Raw genomic sequence first — 23,873 nt, forward strand, 5'->3', positions numbered from 1 at the left:
TCACTCTGTGACATTCAGGAAGACTTCAAAGGCTTCAATGTCCACGTCCACGGTGACTGGCATCCAGAACTTGGTACCATTGATTTGCACTTTGACATTCTCAAAAGTTAGTGCGACCCGAGCAACGAGACCACACTGCTCAATCTTAACGAAATTATCCCCACCTCGGCGTACATTGGCGAGTCCTTCGACCGACACGTTGGATATCTGAATTGTTTGCTCTCCAAAGGTGGCCTCGGGTGCGTCCGTGATTATCAAAGGATCAAGGCCAGCGCCGAGAATAACGCGCCGGGCACAGAGGTCGAAAATGCCCAATGCGCTTGTGTTTTCCCACAGAACCGGAACGAAGATCTCTGGTCCCAGGTCTTGATTGCGAAGCCTGCTCGCTATGATGTTCACAAGGAAAGATGGCTCGAACTCAGGTTCAGGCAGTGGCTGCATAATATCTGCAAGTGTGTCAAGAAAAAATTAAGCACAAAATTATATCGTCTCTTAGATTGAGTTGATAATGCAACACGGTAAAACCAACGAAAAAGAAGCATCCAAAAAAAGGTCGTGATCACACTCTTTTCAAGCGCGTGCAAAACGGCTACTGCAAAATAGAAATACTCGTATTGGCAATACAACACCAGGACCACGACGTAGAAAATAAGTGTTGCTGATTTACAAAACCACTACAACTATCGCCGCACAATTTTCAGGGATTCAGCATAGCACGAATAGAACAACGAAAATTTCTCGGTGAACTTAAGTCTGCTTAGCTGCTTGGAAGGCGAAAGCAAGGAGTTGCTTATTGACATGTTCGTTATGCTACATAGTATTTGCTTCTCTTTTCTTGCTGTTGTTTCTTCATCTTTAGACACGAGTTACTTCAACCGGCTTCTTTTCTTCTACTCACGTGCCACCACGTTCAGAAGTCAAGTAGCACGCACTACTATAAAGCTTGTCGGTTTTCTAGTCATGCTTTTGTGAAGCGGACACATGAGTTCCTTAAAACTCTCGACACTTTGGCAATCCTCAAGTGGGTATGCACCGCGAAATAAGGAACAACAACGACTACAACATTTGTTTATATCCTGGAAATGCTTGCAGATAGCGCTGAACATTCGGGTGCTACTGTGGATACCGGGGTTCTAATCCCATCGGAGGGTTCATGCGTTTTTTATTTAATCTTTCAAGCCGTAATCATTTCCATGACCGGAAAATGCCAATTAAAAAAAACTACGGTTTTTGCGGAAAGTATAACTTCCCGCTTTCGCCTTAAAAGGGTACAGGACGCGAGGAAAGCTAATGCAGAACATACAGGGGTGCTATGTCTCTTAGCACTGGGTATAGCCATTACGTCTTCTCACTCACCCTCTTGGCCTGTGAAGTGGTTACGAACGAGTCGATGATATCCAACTACAGGAAAAGCCCTTGCCTTTGGTAATGCTACGCTTTCCACACCATCATTACTGGGGTAAACAATTGTATTCGCCAATTGCACCCCTACCAGAATAAAAGTACTGTACGTACCTTTTCAGACCCCTAGCAGGGCCACACCTTTCGGCTTTTCGCCATTCCACAGCTTTACTCTCTTTCAAGGCCTCCGGCTATTATGCTAGTGTAAAAATTAGCAAGCACCAGCCGGAAGTAGATCATCGTTGGTAAGGTCGCCTGCATTCCGACCTTGCTCTGCCGTTCGTGTGCTACATGTTTGTCTACCATGATAGTCTGTTGTCTTGGAGAAACGTTACTTACAGTGCCGTGCACTGAGGGAAACAACAGCGAATGGAAAGAAAACGAGAAATTATGCTGCTGCTTCAGAGTTTGGGTCGCACTATTTGCGCCCCATCACGTATTGACCAGTGAAGAATTCCGTAGAAAAATGAAGAGCGCTGTAGCAGAACCAAAGTCCTCAGATAGGTAGGTCGTGATGCATATGAACCATTAGGCAGTAGTTAAAGTGCGGTTCAGAAAACAAATTCTATAAAGGTCCAAGCGCAACTGCGACATTCTCCACAGAAACTACATTAGCCTTGCACAAAGGATCAGACATTGTTAGTATTCTGCCCGGCGCAGCTACTAGTTCTCAAGACAGGGGTCATAAATGTGACAAAGGCATCTTAATAATGACAGAACGCAGGAACGAGCCCTGGTGAAGTTTTTGGGATGAGTAAAAGGTGGAAATATTTCGTCGACAGTTTTCTGCATGTCTCCATGCCTTTGCAGTCGCGACATTTTAGTAGCAACATTTATTAGTAGCATGTTAGGGCTCTCAAAGCTAAACCCTTCTACCGCTTTAACGTTTCCTCGCCTGTGCTAATGCGTTTGTTCATGGACTGAACTTTGCATGTGATATATACATCTCTCTGTTTTGTAGGAAATCTCACCTCCGATCTTAGTTCCGTTCTTGGCGTACAGCTCCACCATGCCGAAGAACTGGTGCGACATCTTGTTCAACACTGGTCCCACTGTTTGGGAGATCTCATGTTCGAGGGATTCTTGCGATAATCGCCTTGCAATGTCGAAAATGAAGCTTGACGAGCCCAAGTTGTTGACCCGAACTCGGGCCCGACTGTTCTCAAGCGCGAAAACCTTGAGTTGAAGCCTTGAAGGGAAGGGCCTGCGTTTGAAGTTGAGCAAAATAGAGACGAAGCGTCAACCTCTATAGTACACGCACACTAAGACAAGCGGGGAAATAACACAAATACCACTTTATTCACTGATCATGCGAAAACAGAATGTATTGACTGTAAAAAGTGTTACGAACACCACTGTAAACAAATGTGCTTTCGGACAGGTAGTGTAGTACCTGGGAGCCGGAGTACCTAAGAAACATCTATGATGCCCTAGAAATTGTTACAGATGTATCTTGTTAATTACACGTTTATTAGGCTGATTTTCTTGCCATTGTGAGAGAAATTGAGATTGAAGAACCCGGAAAGTCTTGCAGGTTCACCATTTCCCCTTGATGAATTATCAGAAAGAAGACAACAGTTATAGAGAAAATAACGGAAAAATTTTCTAACACGCGACTAAGATGAAGAACAATAAAAAAGAGAGCGTGTTGTATACAGTGGTAAGAAAACCCGTATTTTTTTCCTGTCATAAACCACACATCCAAACCAGGTGACAAGAATGTACGTGATGCCATGGCATGTTAGCGTACGCAGACGAAAGGATAAAAACAACAAATAATACAGTCAACACTGAGTGTGCAAAACAGGACTCTAGCATCTGTCAATATTGCAACTAAAGGCATGCCTTTAGAAGTCATCGCATGTTTCTCAGCTATTGCTTTAGACTAAAATCTTGTTTAGAGCAAGAATAATTTCACCTCCACAAAGATAAATAAATGATTTTGACAAGAACGCATTGCTTCAAATTTATCCTTCTTAAACCCAAGGGCTCTTCTCAAGACAGGGTCTGTGAACATAAAAATAATGTATTTGCCAAATGCCCCAGCAGCATCACGGAACCATAGTTCACCACTTCTTTGAGCCATGATTCCAAAGTCCACAAAAGAAACACAGTGGATGCAATACGTAGGTTTTTGTGGCCTGAATTGATTGCCATTTTGACGCTTCGTTTGGTTCTATTTTGGTTTTACCTGAAAATAAATCCCAAAAGCCGCATTCCCAGAATTTGTAGTTGCGACGTGCAACGTAATGTAGTAGTTATTTTGAAGTGGGAGTTTCTTATTTAGCCCTCAAACACACTACCTGCTGGAGATAAACAGGTGTTCAAAGCTTTCACTGAAGCGCTTGGTGCAACTGGGTTTCGCGGCGATTTTTATTGCGATTATCGTTGTGTCAAGAGACGTAGGTACGCTGAGAGGTTTAAAAAAATCAGGTACTGCTTGCCAGTGGCTGCTGCCCTCGTAGACTCGCTCCCTGAATGGCCAACCAAAATGTAACCCACGTGATCAGAGAAAATCCGTCACTTTTGTTTCGTTTCTTGAAGTTCCGCTTTGCGCAAGCAGGAGTACGAATGTACGGCAGTATCACTGGCAAGCCCCGCCCATGGTAATTGTAACACTTCTTCGAACGTATAACCGACGCCACCATCCTCTTTGCACACTGAAGGCCTTACCACGGCAGAAACCTAAACCTCACAAATTTATCGAAACCTCCTTAAAAGTATAGCGCCGTCTTGTAGTGGTAGGACGGCGTGTTAAAGGTAAAGACAGTAAGCGTTGCTAGCCAAGACGCCGTAACTTCCCGTGCGCTACAAAGGTCGCGAGAGAGAGGAAAAGAAGTGGGACATGTTTTGATATCAGATCACTTTTTATATTGATCAGATTTGGCAAAATTCGTGCAGGAGATTATTACTCGAGCTCTTCTGAGCGATTGTTGGGAGTTTTTGGCGCCGTCGGGGTGCTATTCAAGGTCCCTTTTAACGCGCAAGGGTACTAACTTAAATATGACTTTCTCTTGCCAGACACGTTTCTTAATGTGCCACTCCTGCAAGCATTGTTCAGGTATCTCAACAATGGTAAGTGACTGCATACTTCGTATGCAGTCAATTCAGAACCCTTTTGTGAATCCAGAGAATGGCGCAGGTATTCCATAGACCCATTTTCTAGCATATATCAACATTTTATGCAAAGAATACAGACACTCAACTCGCACGTTCTTGTTTAAAAACCGTAATGTAAGCCTGGTGTTGTGTCATTGCTCCCTCATTCAAGGAGACCATGCAACGACCGTGCTGTTTCTTTCCTTCGTCCGCCGCAATAGTTTTATTTGACTTAGCCGGAAAATAATCCGGAGAATTGAGTTAGGTCAAGCGCGTTCAAACATTTCGGGGATGCCTAGAAGTTTCTCGTAACGTGAAGGCGTCACCCGAATTCAAACTTTTGTTGTTGTGCTTACAAGCTATGCCCGTCACCATTCGCCCGAAACTCGGGATAGCACCTTGCGAAGCTTATTCCATTCGTTCGCCTTGTATTTGCCGTTATCGCTCGCACCTTAACCCCCAAAGAAGGCTTTATTTGCGCCTGCGGCAGCCGCTTTGGCGCTGCTGTTTCGCATTCCTGGCGCCCGCTGCGTCGCCCATTGTTACAGGTTCCCTTCCCTTCGTCTGCATTTAACTTCTGCATTGAATATGAATGTGCAATGAATGTGAATATGCAATGAATGTGGTGAAACGTACTCCCTCGCGTATAGGGCCATGTCCAGGTGATTGATAACGACGTCGACGCTGATTCTGGCGTCCTTGAAGGTCGACCTTAGGGAGCCTCGGTAGCTCACGTGGACGGGGCCTCCTTCCACTTGGAGCACCACATGAACGCCGTTGTCCTCCGCCAGGATGCAGTTTCTCACGGCCCTCCGCAGATTGCGGAGTCCGTAGAGAGTTCCGGAATGGAGCCGGACGTCGACCTCGTAGAAGCCACCAAATGTCTGTCGGATGTCAGCGAGTGCAAGCGCGTCGAACTGCGTTGAGTTGAGCACTTTCGCGAGTCCAATATCGAAAAGCGTGTCATGATACGCGCACGAGGGTTCTGAAACAGTGGAGAAAAGTATAGGTTGAAAATACGAAGGCAGTCACTCGGCGACCAATGCTTAACATGCAATCTAAATCATGCTTCAGCACTTTTGCTCTCACGCTTTTGCGTTGGCTCAGTATTTTCTCGAAACGCTTACATACTGTTTTTGCTGGAGCTCATTTCTGGCTCCCGGTAGTGCATTTTCTGGTTTATGGTTTCCCATATAGGAAACTGAAATAAGCAGCAAACATTAGGGGTTCGCGTTTGGACCGTGCATAGAGTACACGCTTTTTCCAGACCTTAATATATGGTCCCTTCGTTCCATGTGTGCACAGATACACCTAGTACACGAGGAATACCTGAGAAACCTGTATAGCCCCACTTTGCTGCCCTACAAGTGCATTTCAGGTGTATGTCAATTTTTTCTTCGCAGAAACTTACTTCACCTCGGTCAGAGTTTTCCCTGAAATTTGCAGTTGTCGATCAGTTTGTCGCCAAGTTTGAAAAGAGTTGCCGTTCAGTTTGCTCTCGCGCTATATATAGCCTCCTGGTTAGCTAAGTTGGTAGAGCGACTGCCCTAAATAGGCTTGGTCCTGGCTGTGAATACTGTACCAAAAGGAATTTTTCTTCTGACTGCGACGTTTCTCAGAAAACTACATAGCGTTCATTTATGTCAGGGGGATGTCAGAGCGACTTAGGACAACGTAACCTAGACCTTCATGATCGGACAGTTTCAAAGCAAAAGATAAGACACGGATACAAAGATCGTTTGCCGCACCTTCCTTACAAACATGAACGTCACCTTACACACCGGGGCATCAAAGATGCAACGCTTGTACATCCCCGCACCGAAAACAAGCCAGAGGTCGGTGATCTCCTTATATTGCTCTTCTACATCACACTCCAAAACCTTCCGGCGCCACTTGCACCGATAACTGACATCCATCACGCTTTGTATGCTGATTATCGCACCATCTGCACCAACACAGGCTTCGCACGTTAAAAACGGGACGATTTACACTAAGCAGTCGACGTTATCCCGCAATAACTTCTCGCGTGCAGACTGTCTTCTGCTCCGCCCAAAGCTACACACCTCGTTCTCTGAGGTAGGACTGGTGAGTGACCACCAACCTGACACAAATCTCTACCACTTTCCATGAACCGCCCAGCATGAATCCATGCTGTAAATGCACTGCGTACTGGGGGGGAGGGGGGGGGGTCACTACAACCATGGCGGCTCAGGGGCGCAGTTCGTCGCTCGTCTACAAACTACTTTCTCGTACTAACACCGCGTCAGCCGCGAATATGCGGGCGACTTCACGCCCTCAAATCAAGGTGAGATTTACAGCCTTGTACGAGCAGACGCTTACAAGCTAAATCACTTATGAGCCTTTTATTTCCCCCGCAAACCGCAAGAGCAGGCTGAGAACAACATCCTAATTAGCATTTCTTAAAAAAGGCTCTTACCTTCCCGGTGAACCCCTCACGAAACGACCACTGCCACTCGGCCTTTACATCGCTCTCAGTGAATTGATGGAGGGCCAAATAAACAACCAACCACGCCGACTACTGGATCCGGACAGTTTATCGAACGCCGTGTTATCGAATGCCATTTTATCGAGGCCGTTTTATCGACACCGTTTTATCGAAAGTGTTTTTCCCAGCCTTTTTGTTTTATTTGTTTGTTTTGTTTATTTTATTGCTTTATCACCTTCAACCGGGTTCTCTGCATTTGTCCTTCCGCCACGTCGGGCCCAAACTTTGTCTTCACAACTTTGGGATTTCTGCATTCCTACTTTTTCATGCACACGGAGTTGCTGGGGGTCACCGAACCTCCGCAACGTTCTGCCCGCACCTTTCTGCACGTGTTTTCCGCCCACACCCTTTCCTCTTTTAGCTTTTTTATGCCACCTGCTTTTTCTTTTCGGGGGTGTCTCTATTCATAGTGCCCTCCCCGTCGTACGCCTGTGTCATAATGGCGCTTCCAGAAACACGTTCACAGGCTAACTACAAGGTTGAAGATAGTATCTCCCTGTTCTTGGGATCTTGTTTCCGACAACTTGGTTTTGGTTCCACTTATCCTACCATTTCGAGAAGTCCTTCCCAATTGGTTCCAGATGTACAGCGCCAAAGCGCCGCATGAATAGAGTTCCCCCCACCCAACTATCCCCACCTTGCTCCGATTCCCCGATCATTCACTTAGCACTAATCTATTCATAGTTCTTTAAACCATATCTTTACAAGATGGAAACAATGCGGCCAGATGGTCACGGTCGGAATCGCGAACAAACCACGTGGCCAGACTTATTGGGGAAGGACAAGGCTCCGGACCACGCTACCATGCAGGGTTGGGAAGGATATATATGTTGGGATTTTTTGACCACAATCTAGTAAAAATCTAGTTGACACCAACGCTGCGAGTTCAAATGGAGCTTACGAAAACTGTACGTGGAAAGGAAAAGCTCTGTGCTGATGGGTACGGCTATATTGTGGACAAGAAGGTGAACGCCAGGTATTACTGGAAATGTGAGCGTTACAAAGAGTGTGGCGGTCGGATGGTGACCCTATACGACGGCGAAAGAGGTGAGCACACCGAGAAAGGACGAAAGGAACACAACCATCTTCCGGACGCTACGAGGGCCGACGTGTTACGGGCCAAAGAAACCATCAAAAGCAGGGCCGTGGCCTCTGCAGCTCCTCCACCGCTAATTATCCAGGTAACAGTCTTTATACTGTGCTCTGTTAGATGTAACTAATGTTGTTTGTGTTTTTCAGAATGTTTCCACCTCAATGTCAGAGGAAGGACGCCAATCTCTGGGATGCCCAGACACACTGCGTAAAGTGATAGGCCGTGCTCGCGCCGCACACTTTCCTCCCGAGCCTGCTGATTTGAGCACTCTAACGGTTCCGGATACATTTAAAATGAGCGGCAACAAGACCTGTTTGCAGTATGATGGGGTCTGCACTGACGGAACGAGGCTCCTTCTTTTCGTGACTTCTGAGGGGCTTGAGCACCTTGCATACGTATGTACCAGTTCGCTTGCACTTGCACTTGCTTTTATGGTTTTCAACTTTTTTTGCTTGTTTCAGTCCCCTACCATGCTCTCTGACGGAACAGCCGAGACTCTTTTACCAGCTTTACACCTTTCATGGTGTAAAGAAAATTGGTGACCGGGCGGTTTCGTTCCCATTCGCATACACTCTGATGTCGTCGAAGACTGAGGAAGCCTACACTCATTTATTCACAGTGAGTACCTCCCACTCTTTCATTATTTTCAATACTCTCGGCTGCTTAGGTCTCACGTTGTTAATCACTTTTCCGTATTTTAATGCACTCAGGTGCTCGTCCAAGCTGCCAGCCACCACGGATTTGTTCTCTCACCAGGCTTCGTAATCACGGATTTTGAAGCGGCGGCAATGAGCGCTTCAAGGCGAAGTTTCAAGGATAGCGCACACCATGGATGTTTTTTCCACTTGTCGCAGAATGTTTTCAGGAGAGTGCCGACAGTCGGCCTCCAAAGCTTATACGCAAACGATGGCGACTTTTCAAGCAACGTGCGTCAATGGTGCGCTTTGGCGTTCCTGCCGCCCCACAGGATCCGTAGTGTAAGTAACGTCACCAGTTATAATGTGGGCCGCAAAAAGCTTACTCCTTTCTTTTTCACTTTTTCAGGGGTATGATGAAATAAAAACGAACTTCCAACCATCAGCGTCAGGCCTCTTGGAATGGTTCGAGAAGAACTACGTGGTAGGAAAACCGCGCCAACTTCCTTGCGACATCGTCATCCGGGCGCCACCACGGTTTCCCCGTGACCTCTGGTCTGTTGACAACCTCATCGCAGAAGGACAACCTCGTGGGAACAATGCTACCGAGGGGTGGCACAGCCGTCTCTTGGAGGTTGTCGGTGCTGCCCACCCCGGCTTTTGGCGCTTGTTGTGCACGCTGCAGCGCGAAGAGGCGGCAACGAGCGACCGACTGGAGGCATGCTTACGCGACCAGCAAGCAGGGAGGCAGAAGAACGCACTTCGACTGAGGGAAGAAAAGCTGATGCGTCTCTGGGGAAATGGGCGACACATGGCGACCAGCGACTTCCTCCGAGCTGTTGCCCACAACTTAAAAAACTGATCATGGGGTCTTATGTCGAGCAGAATATTGTTTCTGTACTTTTATTGTTGCTTTCACGTCTCCACAATACAACTTGTCACAGAGATACTATTTAGTATCCCCTGTTTTCCTTTGCTGGGTTTGGAAGGATTCTCTACGAACGCACAGTTAGTGCGTAGCTTACCAAGCGTGCTCATTGTAACGGCAAGGCTATCAGATAATATTATAACGTCGAATAAGCACAGACCAGAGGATGGTCAAAATATACATTATTGTTTCATTTGCACTGGGCCCTCTAGAGATAGATATTAGCCTAATATACTCATACACACCTGATACATAAGCACGGGGTTAAGGGTGGCCTTTATGCACTAGTTTGGTAATAATACAAAAATCGAGCTTACGCCCTTGGACCCTATCAACGATCGTGCGAAGAAAAAACGGTGGTCGAAAGCAACAAAACTGCACAAAACATTCCAGATTGTATTTGAGTCTTATTTTGTGTAATGCACAGCAAATACATGATCGTAGAAAAATATCTCTGAATTTGGTTACTCCCAATTCGACCAAATAAACACTGAAAAGGACCTCGAACTTAGCGAAATCCCACTTTCGATAAAACGGCCGTAGGTGGTTCGATAAAACGGCATTCGATAAAACGGCGGTCGATAAAACGGGCATTTTTTCGATAAAACGGCGTTCGATAAAACGGCGTTTGATAAACTGTCTGGGAACCGCCGACTACAGCTTACCCCACAGAGCCGACACCTGCGCTGTAAGCTATGCCGACCTGCGGCGCAGACTCCTTATACCCACATCGCTTCTTTAAGAGTGAATTAGGGTATAGAACAAATCTTTAAAATGTATTCTGTAATACAAATACCATGACACAAACAGCCTGGGCTCCCCAAATACAGATACGTGCATGTTTTACGTAACCAGATATTTCAGATATACTTGTATAGATACACAAAAAAGGTATTCCAGAATACAGCTGAAAGACACAGAGAGAGATACCTAAGTGTTTTTTTTTATATTTCGGCGATCTCATGCGTTAGGTATTTAGGCCAAGCGTTAGGTATTTTAAAACCAATACTTGCAGAAAATGTAATCCCTACAATATAATCTTGAAGAAAATGACATATCTTCACGCCTTGTGCCCCCCCCCCCCCCCTTAGAAAACAACATTATTCCACTTAAGCAAAAGCAGCTTCTCAAACAAGCTGTATTCCGGACAACGTCACTTTGCTGTCAGTATGAGTATCGCAAACGATAACAGTCTCGCTACCGTTGCAGCAGACCAGACGTTTGTGTTATAAAGAACAAACGCCGCCTTCGTGGCTGGAACGTCCTGTATCACGAAGAAATCCTTCCTCGGGCCGTCAAGGCATCGAAAGACTTCCGCTCGAAGATGCGTCTGCTGTGGCCGTCCTGATGTCGAGAAATCTTCATCTTCAAAGTAATAGCAGCCCTGCTTCATCGTAGCTTATGACACCTCGTAGCCCGAATCCTTATGACGAGGTCCAGGGGTTTCTTCAGCCCGCAAAAGCGAGCTTTCGAAATCGGAAGCTAAATTAATCCGGAGCCCTCCACTACGGCGCGCCTCATCGCCTGCGTTGCGTAGGCGCGTTAAACCACACAGTCAATCAATCAATCGAAATCTGAAGCTCTGGCAACTTCCTTTCAGGCCCACCAGATTCGCAAGTGTGGGTGCGGGAACGATGCATTTATGCCTTTTCGTTTTCTATCCTTAAAGGGACACTGGAGGCGAATAGCAAGTTCCCTCAGATGGAAGTCAAACTGCGCCAGAGCCCTGCCAGCGTTTATTCGCTGGTGAAGGATGCTTTAATTGGCGAGGAATTGGTAGTTCAAAAACGCATTTCATTCCTCGCGTCATTTCATGACGTTTCGCGTGACTCCAACGATTGCCGGAAGCGAGTGAGACAGACGGTATCGTTTATCAGGAAAACTAAAACTTACTCACCGAACCATCGCGGCCGCCGGAGTTGCTGGTCGCGCACTTGGCGCATACGGAAAAACAACTCGTGCGCCCCACACTTCTATTACCTGACACTTTCTGTGCGCCAATCTTGGTGCCGTACGGGACGTGAGATGGTAATTAAACAATGTAAATGTGCCGCGCGGACATTTACTTTACCTACAAAACGTCTAGCGGACAGCGCAACCACAGCGCGAACGACGATATGAGAGCTCTTTCGATTTCCATTCTCGTTATAGATAGGCGGGTTTTAGTCGCCTCGATGCACTCGAGATGAACGTGTGGGGCCATCTCTTAATTTATCTTGTAACTAGCGTACAATGCTAAATTTGTGCGGCCGCTACGTCGGCGCCGCAGCGCGAGTTTTATCACTCATCCGTCCCGATATGGTATCGCTTATTGCGGCATGTATTGAATGTTTTGCGAAGTGAGTTGCCTATTAGCCGATCAGCTGCAGATCTGTCTCTAGCTTATACGAGCCCCGAACCACTACTAACAAACGCCTTGGTGCCAGTACGGAATGAAGAACCTGCATAACATGAAACAAATATCATTTTGCTTAATTACGCTCGGTAGTAGAGCCATTGAAGCACACAATGCCCTGAATCGAAAGATCAAATTTTTTGCATAATTTTATTCTATTCCGAGACAATGAAAAAATGGTTTTGAACAAACACGTCATCACGACATGCGCTTTCAGGCCGAAGCGCAAACTTAATAGGTGATTGATTACCTCTTGTTCGTCGTAAGAGTAGCACTCGCTTCTTGCTATTTACGGGGGCCAACAAGTCGCTCCAGTCCGCCGCAAGCCGAGAAGTTTTTTTTTTTTTTAATTTGCGCACACGCCACATACCCGGTGAGGGTTGAATCGTCGCTAGTGATAATTCTAATATAGCGCTACGTAGCCGGAGACGACGCAGCTGTCTTGAAGGAAAAACAAGTTTATTGGAGCGAACTTGTGCTCCCCCAACAAAGAATGCACAGGCGGCAAAGCAGCAGTCAACAAAGTGACGTGCGCAGGCAGGGTGTCGGAGAATCGCAGGCCGAGGCGTCTGCTCTGCTGGCATTTATCTTTCGGCGCGGGTGTTTCTGGAACCGTCGATTCACATCGAGAACACTGCAGATAAAAGAAGACTATTCTAGGCTGGTGGCGCTATGCTGAAACGTTCTCCCTATCAAATGAGATAACCAACCCGCGCGGCATAAGAAAGAAAGGAACATGCGCTTTACTTGGGACACAAATACCACAGCCGGGTGCAGCCGGGCCGTAAAAGCAAAAACAGAAAGATACCCAATGGTTCGCGGCCATAGTAAGTATCGTTCCGCCCGAAAGAGCACGCCTTCAATTTCATCGCAAAGGGAACGCGGCCTCAATCAACCAACAGTTTCGGCCGCCGGCCTGGGTGCAAAACTTCGTTCTGGAAGACAGCGCCACGTAAGGGAGCAAACCCTTTTTCTGTAAGATACAAATTACTGCCGGTAGAAGAGCGGACAAGTGGAAGGTCGGCGCGCTACTTGCCGCGATGATGTAAACAAGAAGATAACCAGCATGTGAGTAGGCCGAACCTGAAATAACAATCGCAACGGCCACTGGTGCCACAGGTTGACTGCTTGCGAATGTTGGCACGGCTTGAATTATACCTGTACATTTATAGATGGTATTCACTGAAACGTTTAACCGACAGTCTCTTCGCTTGGCAACACTGGAAACGGCCCCGCACATGGCGAATTTTGTGCCACTGCGCCCGCACGCCGCAGAAAAAGAAAGCATGGACGTGCGTCGTCTGCTCCGTTTTAACCCGATTCTCAATCGTAGTGTCAAAAGAGAGGTCATTATTCGCACTAACATTGGAGTCCGGAATTACTTTGCGTTCGGTGGGTAGAGTTTGGAACGTCCAACGCGCATCATGTGCTTAGCACGGACAAGTGCCGCCATCCCGTAGAGGTCGACGAAAATAGTGACGGCGCACCCACATGATTGCCTGCATGCGTGCCTCGCCCGTGAATACAGCCTATAATATCTTATTACTTATGAAATGTCACGTGCAAACAAAGATTTTATGTTTTTTAGAGCTTGAGCGCAGGGTTCCGATTTTGTAGTTTGTCACATGACTCTGGGCCAATCTGCTCACTCACCGATCATGTCTATCTGCGGGGAGACTGGAGCTTCACTTTTTGATTACTTACGCTAATATTTGCGAGGTACTTCCCCAGCGAGTGGTATATCCGCTTTCTGGGGACGCCGATCTATGTATTTAAACCAACTTCGGTGGTGACTTCAGTATCCCATTAATGAGACCAGAAAACCGCTTCTGAGAGTCCGTGAGGCAGTTGTCTAGTATGAATGACCCGTGCCGTACCGCTGATTTCATCGCGATCAGCTTCTTTTTTAGCGCACCTGACAGACATGCGTCCTATCGGCGCTTCAGTTGGCCGAATTCCTTGCTTTCATTTCTGTGACTGCCCGAACGTAGAGCTAGAACACACACACGTGCTTTGGGGTGGCGATAATCTACCAGGCTGCCTCATCTGCGGCGCGTCCAGCATTGCAATCTAACAGTGCCGTCCATAGAAGTCAGCGAGGATACGTAAAACTGAGAGGGTATTGGAAACCAGGCGGTACGAACCCCACCGAACAAGGAAGAAATGCAAGCGACTTCTGAACCATGCACGAAAATAAATGTAACGGGATACTTAAACGAGATAGAATACTGAGAAACATTCGATACACCTCAAAGGTATTCGACTACTGTGACACAAATATATTGCTCAAATTTACTTCGATACTGAAATACATGTACTCAAAACTATCTCCGAGATAGTATCGCGATACTTCCTAGCTCTAGTGTGAATGTCATCGCACGGAAATGACCTAAGCACCAGCCGCCCACGGCATACCCCCGGCAACGGGCCCCGGTACCTGCCAACTTCTGTCGCGACAAAGCCCCACTCGTTATTTCTAACACAGCGCCCACGAAGACTGCAGAAGCCGCCAGCGCCATCAATACTCGTCAGGGACGATTCCTGGTGTCACGGCCCTCACAGACTCCCAAGCAGCCTGCCTCCGCTGCGCCCACTGGATGGTACTCCAGAATGCAGACTGCTCTCTGGCACTCCACAGCCTAGCGAACCCTCACTGTTCACATTACCCTCATCGCGTGAATACCCCGCCATACCTTTCTTTTAAGAGCGAATGCTCTTTATAAGCGACCCCAAACCATCCACCGCCGGCGGCGGCGGCGGCGGCGGCGTCGGCGGCGTTGGCGTCCGCAGTGCTCCTCTACATTTAAAAAAGAAACAGCATCCGGCGCCAGGTTTCGATCCGAGGACTTTGCGGCCGCAGCGCGACGCGCTACCGACTAAGCCACGGAAGCCACGCTGATATCAGAGTGAGTAACGCGCCTTATATCTTTAACGCATTCAAACTACGTCGTCAGCGGCGTGCGTTGGCGACTCAGCGGCGTTATAGCGGCTTGATAACTGCGTGGTGTACACGTGATACTACAAACCCGATGGAAGAGATGGAAGAGAAGGCGGTGGGCTGCGGGGGCCGAGCGCAAGCGCCGCAAGCGGGCCGACAACCGTGCATTCGCACTTTCACATTCTCCCCCTCGGGGAAATGCGGGGGAATTTTTTGAAAACGAAGTGGCTTCCGTCGCGGACCACGATATCTTCATTAGGGCACCGCCCAACAGCCGAGCACTTCATACTTGATTTCTGTCCACCTGGTTATCTTCTCTCCACCCTTCGCCTCCGACAGTCGCATATGGCGAACAATCCAATCTGCTATTTACCACTGGTATGGAAGAAAATAGCACAAGGTGCGGGATGACACTATACAAGGACGGGCGCGTCTACTTGCCATCGTCCTCTTCCTTGCGCTGTTTTGTTCCACGGATCCATACCAACTCGCCTGGCTTCGCATGCGACGACAACCACTTAGCCGTCCCCCGATTTCTTTGCTCCCCGCTCCCCACGGCCTTGACACTGCGACCACTACTCCACAACTTAATGGATGTGCACCTGAACCCTTATTGGACAGCAAGTTGCGCAGTTGCCAGCTCGAATGTCAGATACTGCTGATCTCGGGCTAGAAGGTGGCGGCGACGGTCCGCGGTCTATCGGAGTACGCTGTCCATTCACTCCTCTTTCCCTCCCTTTCATATATATATGTTTATACATAAACGGTTTACACCCCCCCCCCCTTTTGGTTTCAGCACTTTTGCTTGGCCAAAATGCCATTAAGGGGAGTTCTGGATTGAACAGCTCGTTTACACGGCTGTGCGCCAGAAATAGTGAAACGTGTAGTGCGTAGCAACGACAAATTTAACATAATAATTGGAAAGACTAAAAGGGGGCGTTAAGCAGACGAAGACGCAGTAAGACACAAACACCACATACAGGCGTGTTTGTGTCTTACTTCGTCTTCGTCTGGTTAACGCCCCCTTTTAGTCTTTCCAATAAGCATGAACCAACTAGCTCAACAAGTTTTGTTATAATTGTTTTGTTTTCAGTTCTTATCGTTCTCCTGTAGCACCCTATGCCCTTGTTTTCTTTCGAGTATTATACTAAACAGTGTGTCGGCACCCTCGCCAACGACAAGCACCAAATATCGACACACTCAGGGCAGTGAGTAGCACCGGTCTCCGCTTCAAAACTTGAACATAGCGATCACACAAGCCACGGGCATGAGAGGGGAGCACATCTCCCTTGAATTCGCATCATAACGCGCAGCGCGCGTGCATAATACGACGGCCTGTCAGGCCATTTACTTTCCGCTGCAGGGAAACAGCAGGGACGCCTGTAATTCGGGCTCTACCCATACAAAAACGGTCTACCGGCGTCTATGGAAACTTTTTGTAGTGAGTTATCCCCGCCTACATGCCGCTATTGCAACGGTTAAGGGTACATAACATAGAAAGTTTTTGTCTACCGCAGGCTAAGAAATTTAAATTGTAAAAGTCTCTCATGACGGCTAACGAAAATTCTATTGTATTTAGGCTATACACTGCAGTTATTCCGGCAATTTCAGCAAGCTAAAGAAATATGAAAGTAAAAGGCAGCGCATCAGACGGGCAGGAAGGGGAATAGGCAAACAATGGAGCATACTAGCAACTAACCGATTTTTTGGCGGGTTGGGCGCGTCAAATTTACACAGGCAAGTAAACCCAGATACGACAACAAGAAATAAGGGGACGAGGAAGAAAAACAAAAATTCTTGCTTAAACGCATGGCGAGTAATGACGGAACCCAAGTGTCCATTCGAAATATAAAAATATGCGTTTCATTAGGCGGCACACTAGGAATAATAACAATGTGGTTACCGTGCTCTACGATACAAAACGCTTAAAGGAGCACTGACACGAAAATAGTATGTTAAACTTTTATTGCTTTTGTCGATGCCTAATGGTCTGGCGAACCTAAAACAGCACTTCAAATACTTCAGCGCACGATAGTTAATTACATTGAACGGCCTGAAAATGGTTCATTTCTAATTCCCGCGCTTTCATCCAGAACGGCGCGTATGACAGAATCGCGGCCTGACCTCACCGCTTTGTGCAGACGTCACGGGCGCCCGCTTAAGAGGGGGTTGTGCCCACTCGCCGCTCGTGGGGCTTCGCGCGTGAAGTGACGTCCCGAGTTTTTGAGGAGCGCTGTCGCGTCACTTTTTTGTCTTCACGGGGTGATGTCACGCTGATGTCCATTTGCTGAGTGCCGCTCCGCGCGCTGCTCCGTCGGCGCGATAAATGAGATCCAATTGAACAATATGTTCTTCGCGTCGCAGGCCGCTCATATTTCAGCCAGGGTATTCTGTTGAATAAAGGAAGCGAACTGTGCAATAATATTATTGCCGAGAATTGGTGTCAGTGCTCCTTTAAGAAATTTCACGTGCTTTCAGAATCGTATTATCTGGAACGTCCTTTGCGACCGAAGAAAAGTATACCAACGAAGGTACGTTCCTAGCCGTTGGCAGGGCAAAGAATGTCTTTCTGGGATGTCACTAAACAGAGGAGAAAGGTTTATAAGGCAAGTCTTCTTGTCAAAACCTTGGCACTGGACGTGTTTTACATTCATTGACTACGGACGGGTTGCCTCATTAACGCCCGGCAAAAACTGCTGAATCTAGAGACTTGACAATTTTGTACTACACTACACACATGGTTAGGTAGTAACTCGGAACATTGAATTGAAGCGAGTGAAAATAACCTTTTCTTGCGAATTCCTATTACCTTGCTTGCTTCTGAAATATCGAACTGGTTTCGACTGCTATTGTGAACCCACCGACATTTGTTCTAGACATATTGAGCGTTTAACCCTTTGAAGACCTGTATGAAGCCAATTGTGATTTTGAAGTGACTCAAGTGTTTTCACAAACTCCTCAGTAATCCCGGGGTCCTTTCACACCTCGAAGTCATGCTTGCTTGTGAAGGGCACCCTCAGAAATAACAAAACCAGATTTCAGGTTTTTTTCACGTAAGTCCTTTGAAAGTTGTTAAGGGATAGTTTTTTTTTTGTATTATTGCATATACGTCTACCTCTCGTGGACCGACTAGGATGGCGATTAGCTTTTTTACGAACGTTACAAATGACAACGACCGGCAGACCTACATGCCTCCTAAAGAATGCGCTTTGTCAGTGCATGCAAAATTCTGAACCATAGCGTTGAACCCCGAAACCTGCGATATCTAATTTCAGGGCTGAAGTCCCAGATTTGAGTGTTCCGTAACCACGATAACAACAATCGGCATGCCCGGAGTCACATTCTCACAATTAGAAAATAAGATGTGAAGGATAAGGTAATTCCAGGTTTATGCTAAAACTTTTGGCCTTCACGCCAGTGTAATACCATTTTCTTTGTTCAATCATGCAACTGGTCGTTTAAAAACCATGGCAAACGTCACGTAAATTGTGCGGGTCTTGGTTACTCATAAAATTTTGTAAATAGTAAATTAAGAGGGCTCCAAGTTGAACCTGCCACTTCTGCGCCTATACATACCTCAGATCTCAGAAACGTTTTTTTTTCCGTTTAAACATCAAATTGCCAGTGAGATGGCGACTTGCTTTTTTGTAAAAGCCGACGGATAATGTGATGTCTCCGCCACGTACAGTACTGCTTGTCTGCTGCTACCTGTTCGAGCTGCCGCCGCCCCTCCGCAGATGCTCGAACTCCCGCAATGCAATGCTCGTAAGAATCCCGATAACGGGACTGGAGATTCGCTGTCCCAGCGCCTGACGACCGCGAAAAAAGGGGTGAGGAAATGGGGGGGGGGGGGGGGGGGAGCAGGGTTGTGCTATGCGAAGCCGGATAACGAAACACGAGATCTGCCCGGCGGGCTCTTGACGCCCGAGCAAAATGTTGTGAGGAAAGCAGGGGCTGGCTATATAAGATGCCTCGTGTATGCTATATAAGACAGAGAGAAGATTTGATTAGAAGCGGGCCATATCCTGGGTTGCGAAAAGGGGGTTCTGCAAGGCCGGGAATGCGCTTAAACGGTACACCACAGAATTCAGGGAGTCGCGGGTGGCCAATGTGTCTCTTGTGTTTCATCACCTTCGTTTTTTAACAGTGTTGATGAGGCTTAAAACTTGGAAAAATCCTCCAAGCCTCGTAAAACTTATCAGTCGATATCAACCCTGCCACCCCGCCAAAACACTCTGGCATGCACATAATTACACCTATTTGAGGGTTTTCCTAAATTCATTTATGTTTCCTTGGGCGGTTGTATATCAAAGCAGTCGTTTCTGAAAAAAAGGTTTAAATTGCGGCCCATTGCTGGCCGTTTTTTGAACAAGACACAGGAATTGCACAAAATTTTTTTATTGAGTTGATGTCATGCCGAAAATAATTTTCTTCTGATTTGTCCAAATTCTACCGTAATTTCCTCCCAGTTTGTTGGATTGTTCTGCAGAGTAATATGAAGACCAGGGGTATTTAAAGACGCTCTCAGTATTAGAGCTGATAATTCTAGGGTATATACAAGTCGCCTAAGCATGCTTTCAGGCCTAGTTAAACGCAAAAAAAGAACTGGTAGTCTAAATCGACATATGCTACATATAGAGTTTGTATATATATATATATATATATATATATATTTCAGTTACGAACCAAAACAATCTAATCCCGTTCCACTACTCAATGTGGCAGCTGTCGGAAGTGCAGAGAAGGGATGCGCCGGAGTGGGTTGTGGGGCCGTTATCCGCTCACGGCTACCACCCCCTCAATTTCAAATTTTCCGCCTTCGCAATGCTGACGCGGCCACTGCCTGAAACTGCGCTAGCGGGAGTTCTGTTCTTGTTGTGCTTGCTTCTCCTCCACCTCGTGCCGGCGTTGTACAGCCACTTTTGTCGCTTACTACCATAGAACCAACGCAAACGAGCGTTCCTAACTTAATGAAGGCGGGCGCTGCTGGTAATTACTTATATTTTGCCTGATCTGTGCCTACAGTTTTCTTTGCGCTAAACAACGGGGAGATGTGTGCAGGCGCAAGCGGTTCACGAGTTTGGAATGCTGATGACTATATAAACCCCCTGGCTTTCGAAACCTTTGGGTTACGCAGCGATGACAGCCGCTACGGCGGAACGCTGCGTGGCTCTACTTGGGCCCAGCGAGTGAGCTACGACGACAAGGCGAGCCCGTGAAGTGCTCTGCACTAAATACGTGTTCGGTTACGGGCCGTGTTCAGGTGAATGCATTTCGTTCCGGTTTGACTAAATCAGTTACCGAAACAGTTCGCGAACCGGTTCGGAGCCTTCAACGGGTACGCCACCCGGTTTGATGAGTTGAATTATAAGCGAACTGAGGAAAACCTATTTAGTACTTTAAAATGACCACAGAATCAAGATACATACAAAAATTTCAACTTCCGTTTTCAGAAAAGCAGCGGCGCAATTTAAAAAAAACTTCAAACAATTTGACCAGATCTTAGGGAAGACGGATGAAGTAGTGACGACTCACTAGCTATTCTGTCGCCCAGTCCTTGTGTCATCCTAAGAAATATTTTGAGCGTTTTCACGAGAGATGCAACAGGTGTTTCCTTCCTAAGGTATATAATGAGGCATATATCGATAACTGCACTTCTCCATAAGAGCAACCTGCCCACAGTATCTGAGAGGAATCGAATCCTACGCCTTAAATTTTTCTATCAAATAGTTACTGGACAGTATGCTATTGACACCTCCAACAGCTTTCACTTTTCAACTGGTTACGATACAAGATGCCGACATACGCTAACAGTCACACCACTCAATCCACGCAAAACTGTTTCAAATACTCATACTTCACAAGAACCATTGTCGATTGGAACAACCTCTCTAACAATGCGGTAACCGAAAAAAACACTATCTGCGTTCGAGTCGCACCTGCTCACATTATGCATCTTCTTCTGTTTTCTGTATATTTTGGGCTATGTTTGTGTGTGTTTTGCCGCGAAAGTTACTCCTGTAAATTATGTTTCTCCCACCCTGCTAAGATTTTGAACAAAGATCGCAGTATAAATAAATAAATAAATAAATAAATAAATAAATAAGTAAATAAATAAATAAATAAATAAATAAATAAATAAATAAAGCATATAGCAGGAAAAAATGCTTTCCACTTCAAAACCAAAACTGCCAAGGTCCACTCGGGTCACATACGCGTTGAACAAATCGCGCGAACTGCAAAACGTTAGCCGTGGTAATACAGAAACCATAGCAGCTATTGCCACATGATTTTTTCGATGAATACTTCGCATACATTTAAAAGATTTAGGGTATTTATGTTTGGTTTGTAGAAGTCATTCTTACCAATAAAACGTCACAAGCATGACAGATTTTGTAATACATGCCCAAATGTCAGGTTCCGTTTTCTGCATCAAAATAAGCTGAGGATTTAGATTTTGCAATATTATTGTTCCATCATCTTTCATCCTTCGTGTCAATGCTAGTTGTGTAGAAGCAATGGTTGAATTTGAAAATGCTCGGCATTGCAGGTAAGCCGGGCATCTTGCACCTATTATAAAGCCAATATAAATGCCATCGTAGATTTCTTTTCGAACTTTCCCATATCGAAGACAAGGTTGGTTTTTATATCATGCCTCAAAAATGTGTCGCATTATGTGTGTAGTTTTGTAGCTATAAAGTACGCTTCATGCCCATGTTAGAACGAACGCGTTGGCATACTTCTGTGGTAGGTTTTTAACAAACTTGTGGCGTCAGCGTAAGACATGAAATGGCCGTTACAAAGTGTTACGCTCTACACGTCCTGAAAAATTAACCAATATTCGAAGCACCGCGCCGCGGGTCGCTACCTTCGCACTGATGACAAAATGTTGGAGAAAAGAAGTGACGTCTAGTGAAAACTCCTCTTGCCATTGCCCTTATCTATGGCTGAAGGAAACAAAAATGAGCTTAATCTATTCGTGCATGAGCTCTTTATGTAAGTATTTTTAACCCAGCGCTGGACTTTCCTTTCTGTTTTCCCGCAGAACACCACTTCTCAAAAAATATTCCAGCGTTTTTGTCGACCTGGGAGTGTGGACCGTCGGAATATCGGCACAGGCGTTTTCGGTTTTCGCACACATAAGGACTACGGCCGCCATACGCAGGGATCGAAAATGCCTCTTTCCACCGCCGTAGCCAGTGAACCACGCCTGCGTATAACACTTGCCGATTATTTAAACTTTCGAAGTTGCGACCTTTCTATGCATGTAATAAAAGCTAACTAGGAGTCAATTTTAGGGTGTGGGCCTTCGACGTTGTGGAGTGCAACAAACTTGCAGCCTGAATGCCATAGTCGCAAAGAAGGAAGGGAAAAGTCGATATCTCATATCGGCTGCAGGTTGCCGAAAATACGTGATTTCTTCGCTCAGCCTTGTACACGCGCGACCAGCAGCAACATGGGAAATCAACATTGGTGCTAGTATCTTTATGCATGCTGCGAGCACGAATAGAACGCTGACACCGTTCTAATTGCTCTGAAGGGGAAAGGTGCGCAGAGGGTTACAAAGTTGATCTTGTGCGGAAGAGAAAAGCCCGAATTCCGTGCACCGCACATTATCAAAGACGGTAGGTGGAAGCATTTCATCGTGAACTGGTAACTGTTATGCATTTTATCGGTTCAGTTCCGGTTCGGGTTCTACGGGCTCAACAAATAACGGTTCGAGTGCTGGTAGCACCAGCAAAACTCTGGTTCCGTTCGGGTCTGGTTCGACACCATGAAATATATATAGATATATATTGAGAACTAACCCATTCGTCCGTTTTGACGATTGTCGCTACAGTGCCTCCATATATTCGTCATCAGTCTACGAATTGTGTAGAATTGTATACTTCATCAGCATATCATGATTATCCTGGATTACCTTGGTGGCTGTTCGGTTGGGGTAACCAGATTACAGTTGTCTGCCTTCACGAGCGTTGGCCTCTTAGTATATGTTTTCGTGCACTGGTGTGTTGCTGAGCGCACCCGTGCAATCAGTAGAAAGACCTTTCAATCTATAGAACTCTGACACGGAATGCTAAGTCGCCGTATGTCATCTATCGTATTATGCACACAATAATGCGCGAAATGGCAACTCACCTCCTGCTGAAGCCGTCCTAGCGATTGCCAACAGCCAGCATACCAAACACCCTACTGATTTCATGACAAATTGAATAAGCGTACTGCCGGATTATTCTTAATATAGATCGTCCTTGCAAGCGTTACATGTGTTCCTTGGGAAACTGTGTCCCTTTTATAGTGCGGCAACTTCCTTCTTGGAAGATAGCTTACTAGAAGGTGGTTGGGTCGTTCGGTATCTGATAAATTTGGCTGCGCAAGGCGCGAGGCGGAGCAAGGACTGTGGGCGGTTCTTGTGGCGCAATGTAAACTACTTTGAGTTCCGCTTTATGCGGAACTAGGGACAACTCCGGACTGGTGTTTTCATTCGAGGCATAACAGATTGGAGCTCAAGGAGTTGACCTTTCGCATCCCACTCGGTGATTAACGCGCGGTTCGTGAAGCAGTCCTGTCTTATCACGTGAGAAACACATAAAGAAAAACAAGGGCCATCGCTTGCCGGCCACGCGCCTAGGGTTACAAGCATAATCTCCTATCACAAACGCGGCCGTAGACACATACAGAACTCATCATAGGGTATGTTTTCGCATATAAAACGTATGAAAATAATAGAACACCTACAAAGTTTACGTAGAGTCATTACGTTTATTGAATAGAAGTAAAAGCAGAGAAAGCGGCTGGTAGCCGTTGAGAGTATGAATAATATTGTCATTCCTTAGAACGGCTCAGATTTGTCCACGTTGGTACAGTTTTTTGTCGA

General features: G+C 46.4%; 1 protein-coding gene across 1 annotated transcript; it reads right to left on the minus strand.

Annotated features, from left to right (window-relative positions):
• LOC144168217 (uncharacterized) lies at positions 1-23,260 on the minus strand. Its single transcript, XM_077697250.1, has 4 exons — positions 23,135-23,260; positions 5,137-5,485; positions 2,373-2,605; positions 1-446 (listed from the first exon to the last, which is right to left on the minus strand). The coding sequence occupies exons 1-4, from the start codon at positions 23,196-23,198 to the stop codon at positions 1-3; spliced, it is 1,092 nt and encodes a 363-aa protein (XP_077553376.1). The 5' UTR covers positions 23,199-23,260.
• Positions 23,261-23,873: the final 613 nt, after the last annotated feature.

Source organism: Haemaphysalis longicornis, unplaced genomic scaffold (assembly GCF_048455015.1).
Source record: "Haemaphysalis longicornis isolate Haplotype H1 unplaced genomic scaffold, Haemaphysalis longicornis Haplotype H1 scaffold_2, whole genome shotgun sequence".
In the NCBI taxonomy this organism is placed as follows: Eukaryota; Metazoa; Arthropoda; class Arachnida; order Ixodida; family Ixodidae; genus Haemaphysalis; species Haemaphysalis longicornis.

Bases quoted from the DNA above. Each gene is read 5' to 3' on its own strand.
- LOC144168217 (XM_077697250.1), bottom strand. From the start codon at position 23,198: ATGAAATCAGTAGGGTGTTTGGTATGCTGGCTGTTGGCAATCGCTAGG. The intron at 5,486-23,134 runs GTGAGTTGCCAT...CCACTGTTTCAG, and splicing joins TAGGACGGCTTCAGCAGGAG to AACCCTCGTGCGCGTATCAT. The intron at 2,606-5,136 runs GTACGTTTCACC...CTTCAAACGCAG, and splicing joins ATGGCCCTATACGCGAGGGA to GCCCTTCCCTTCAAGGCTTC.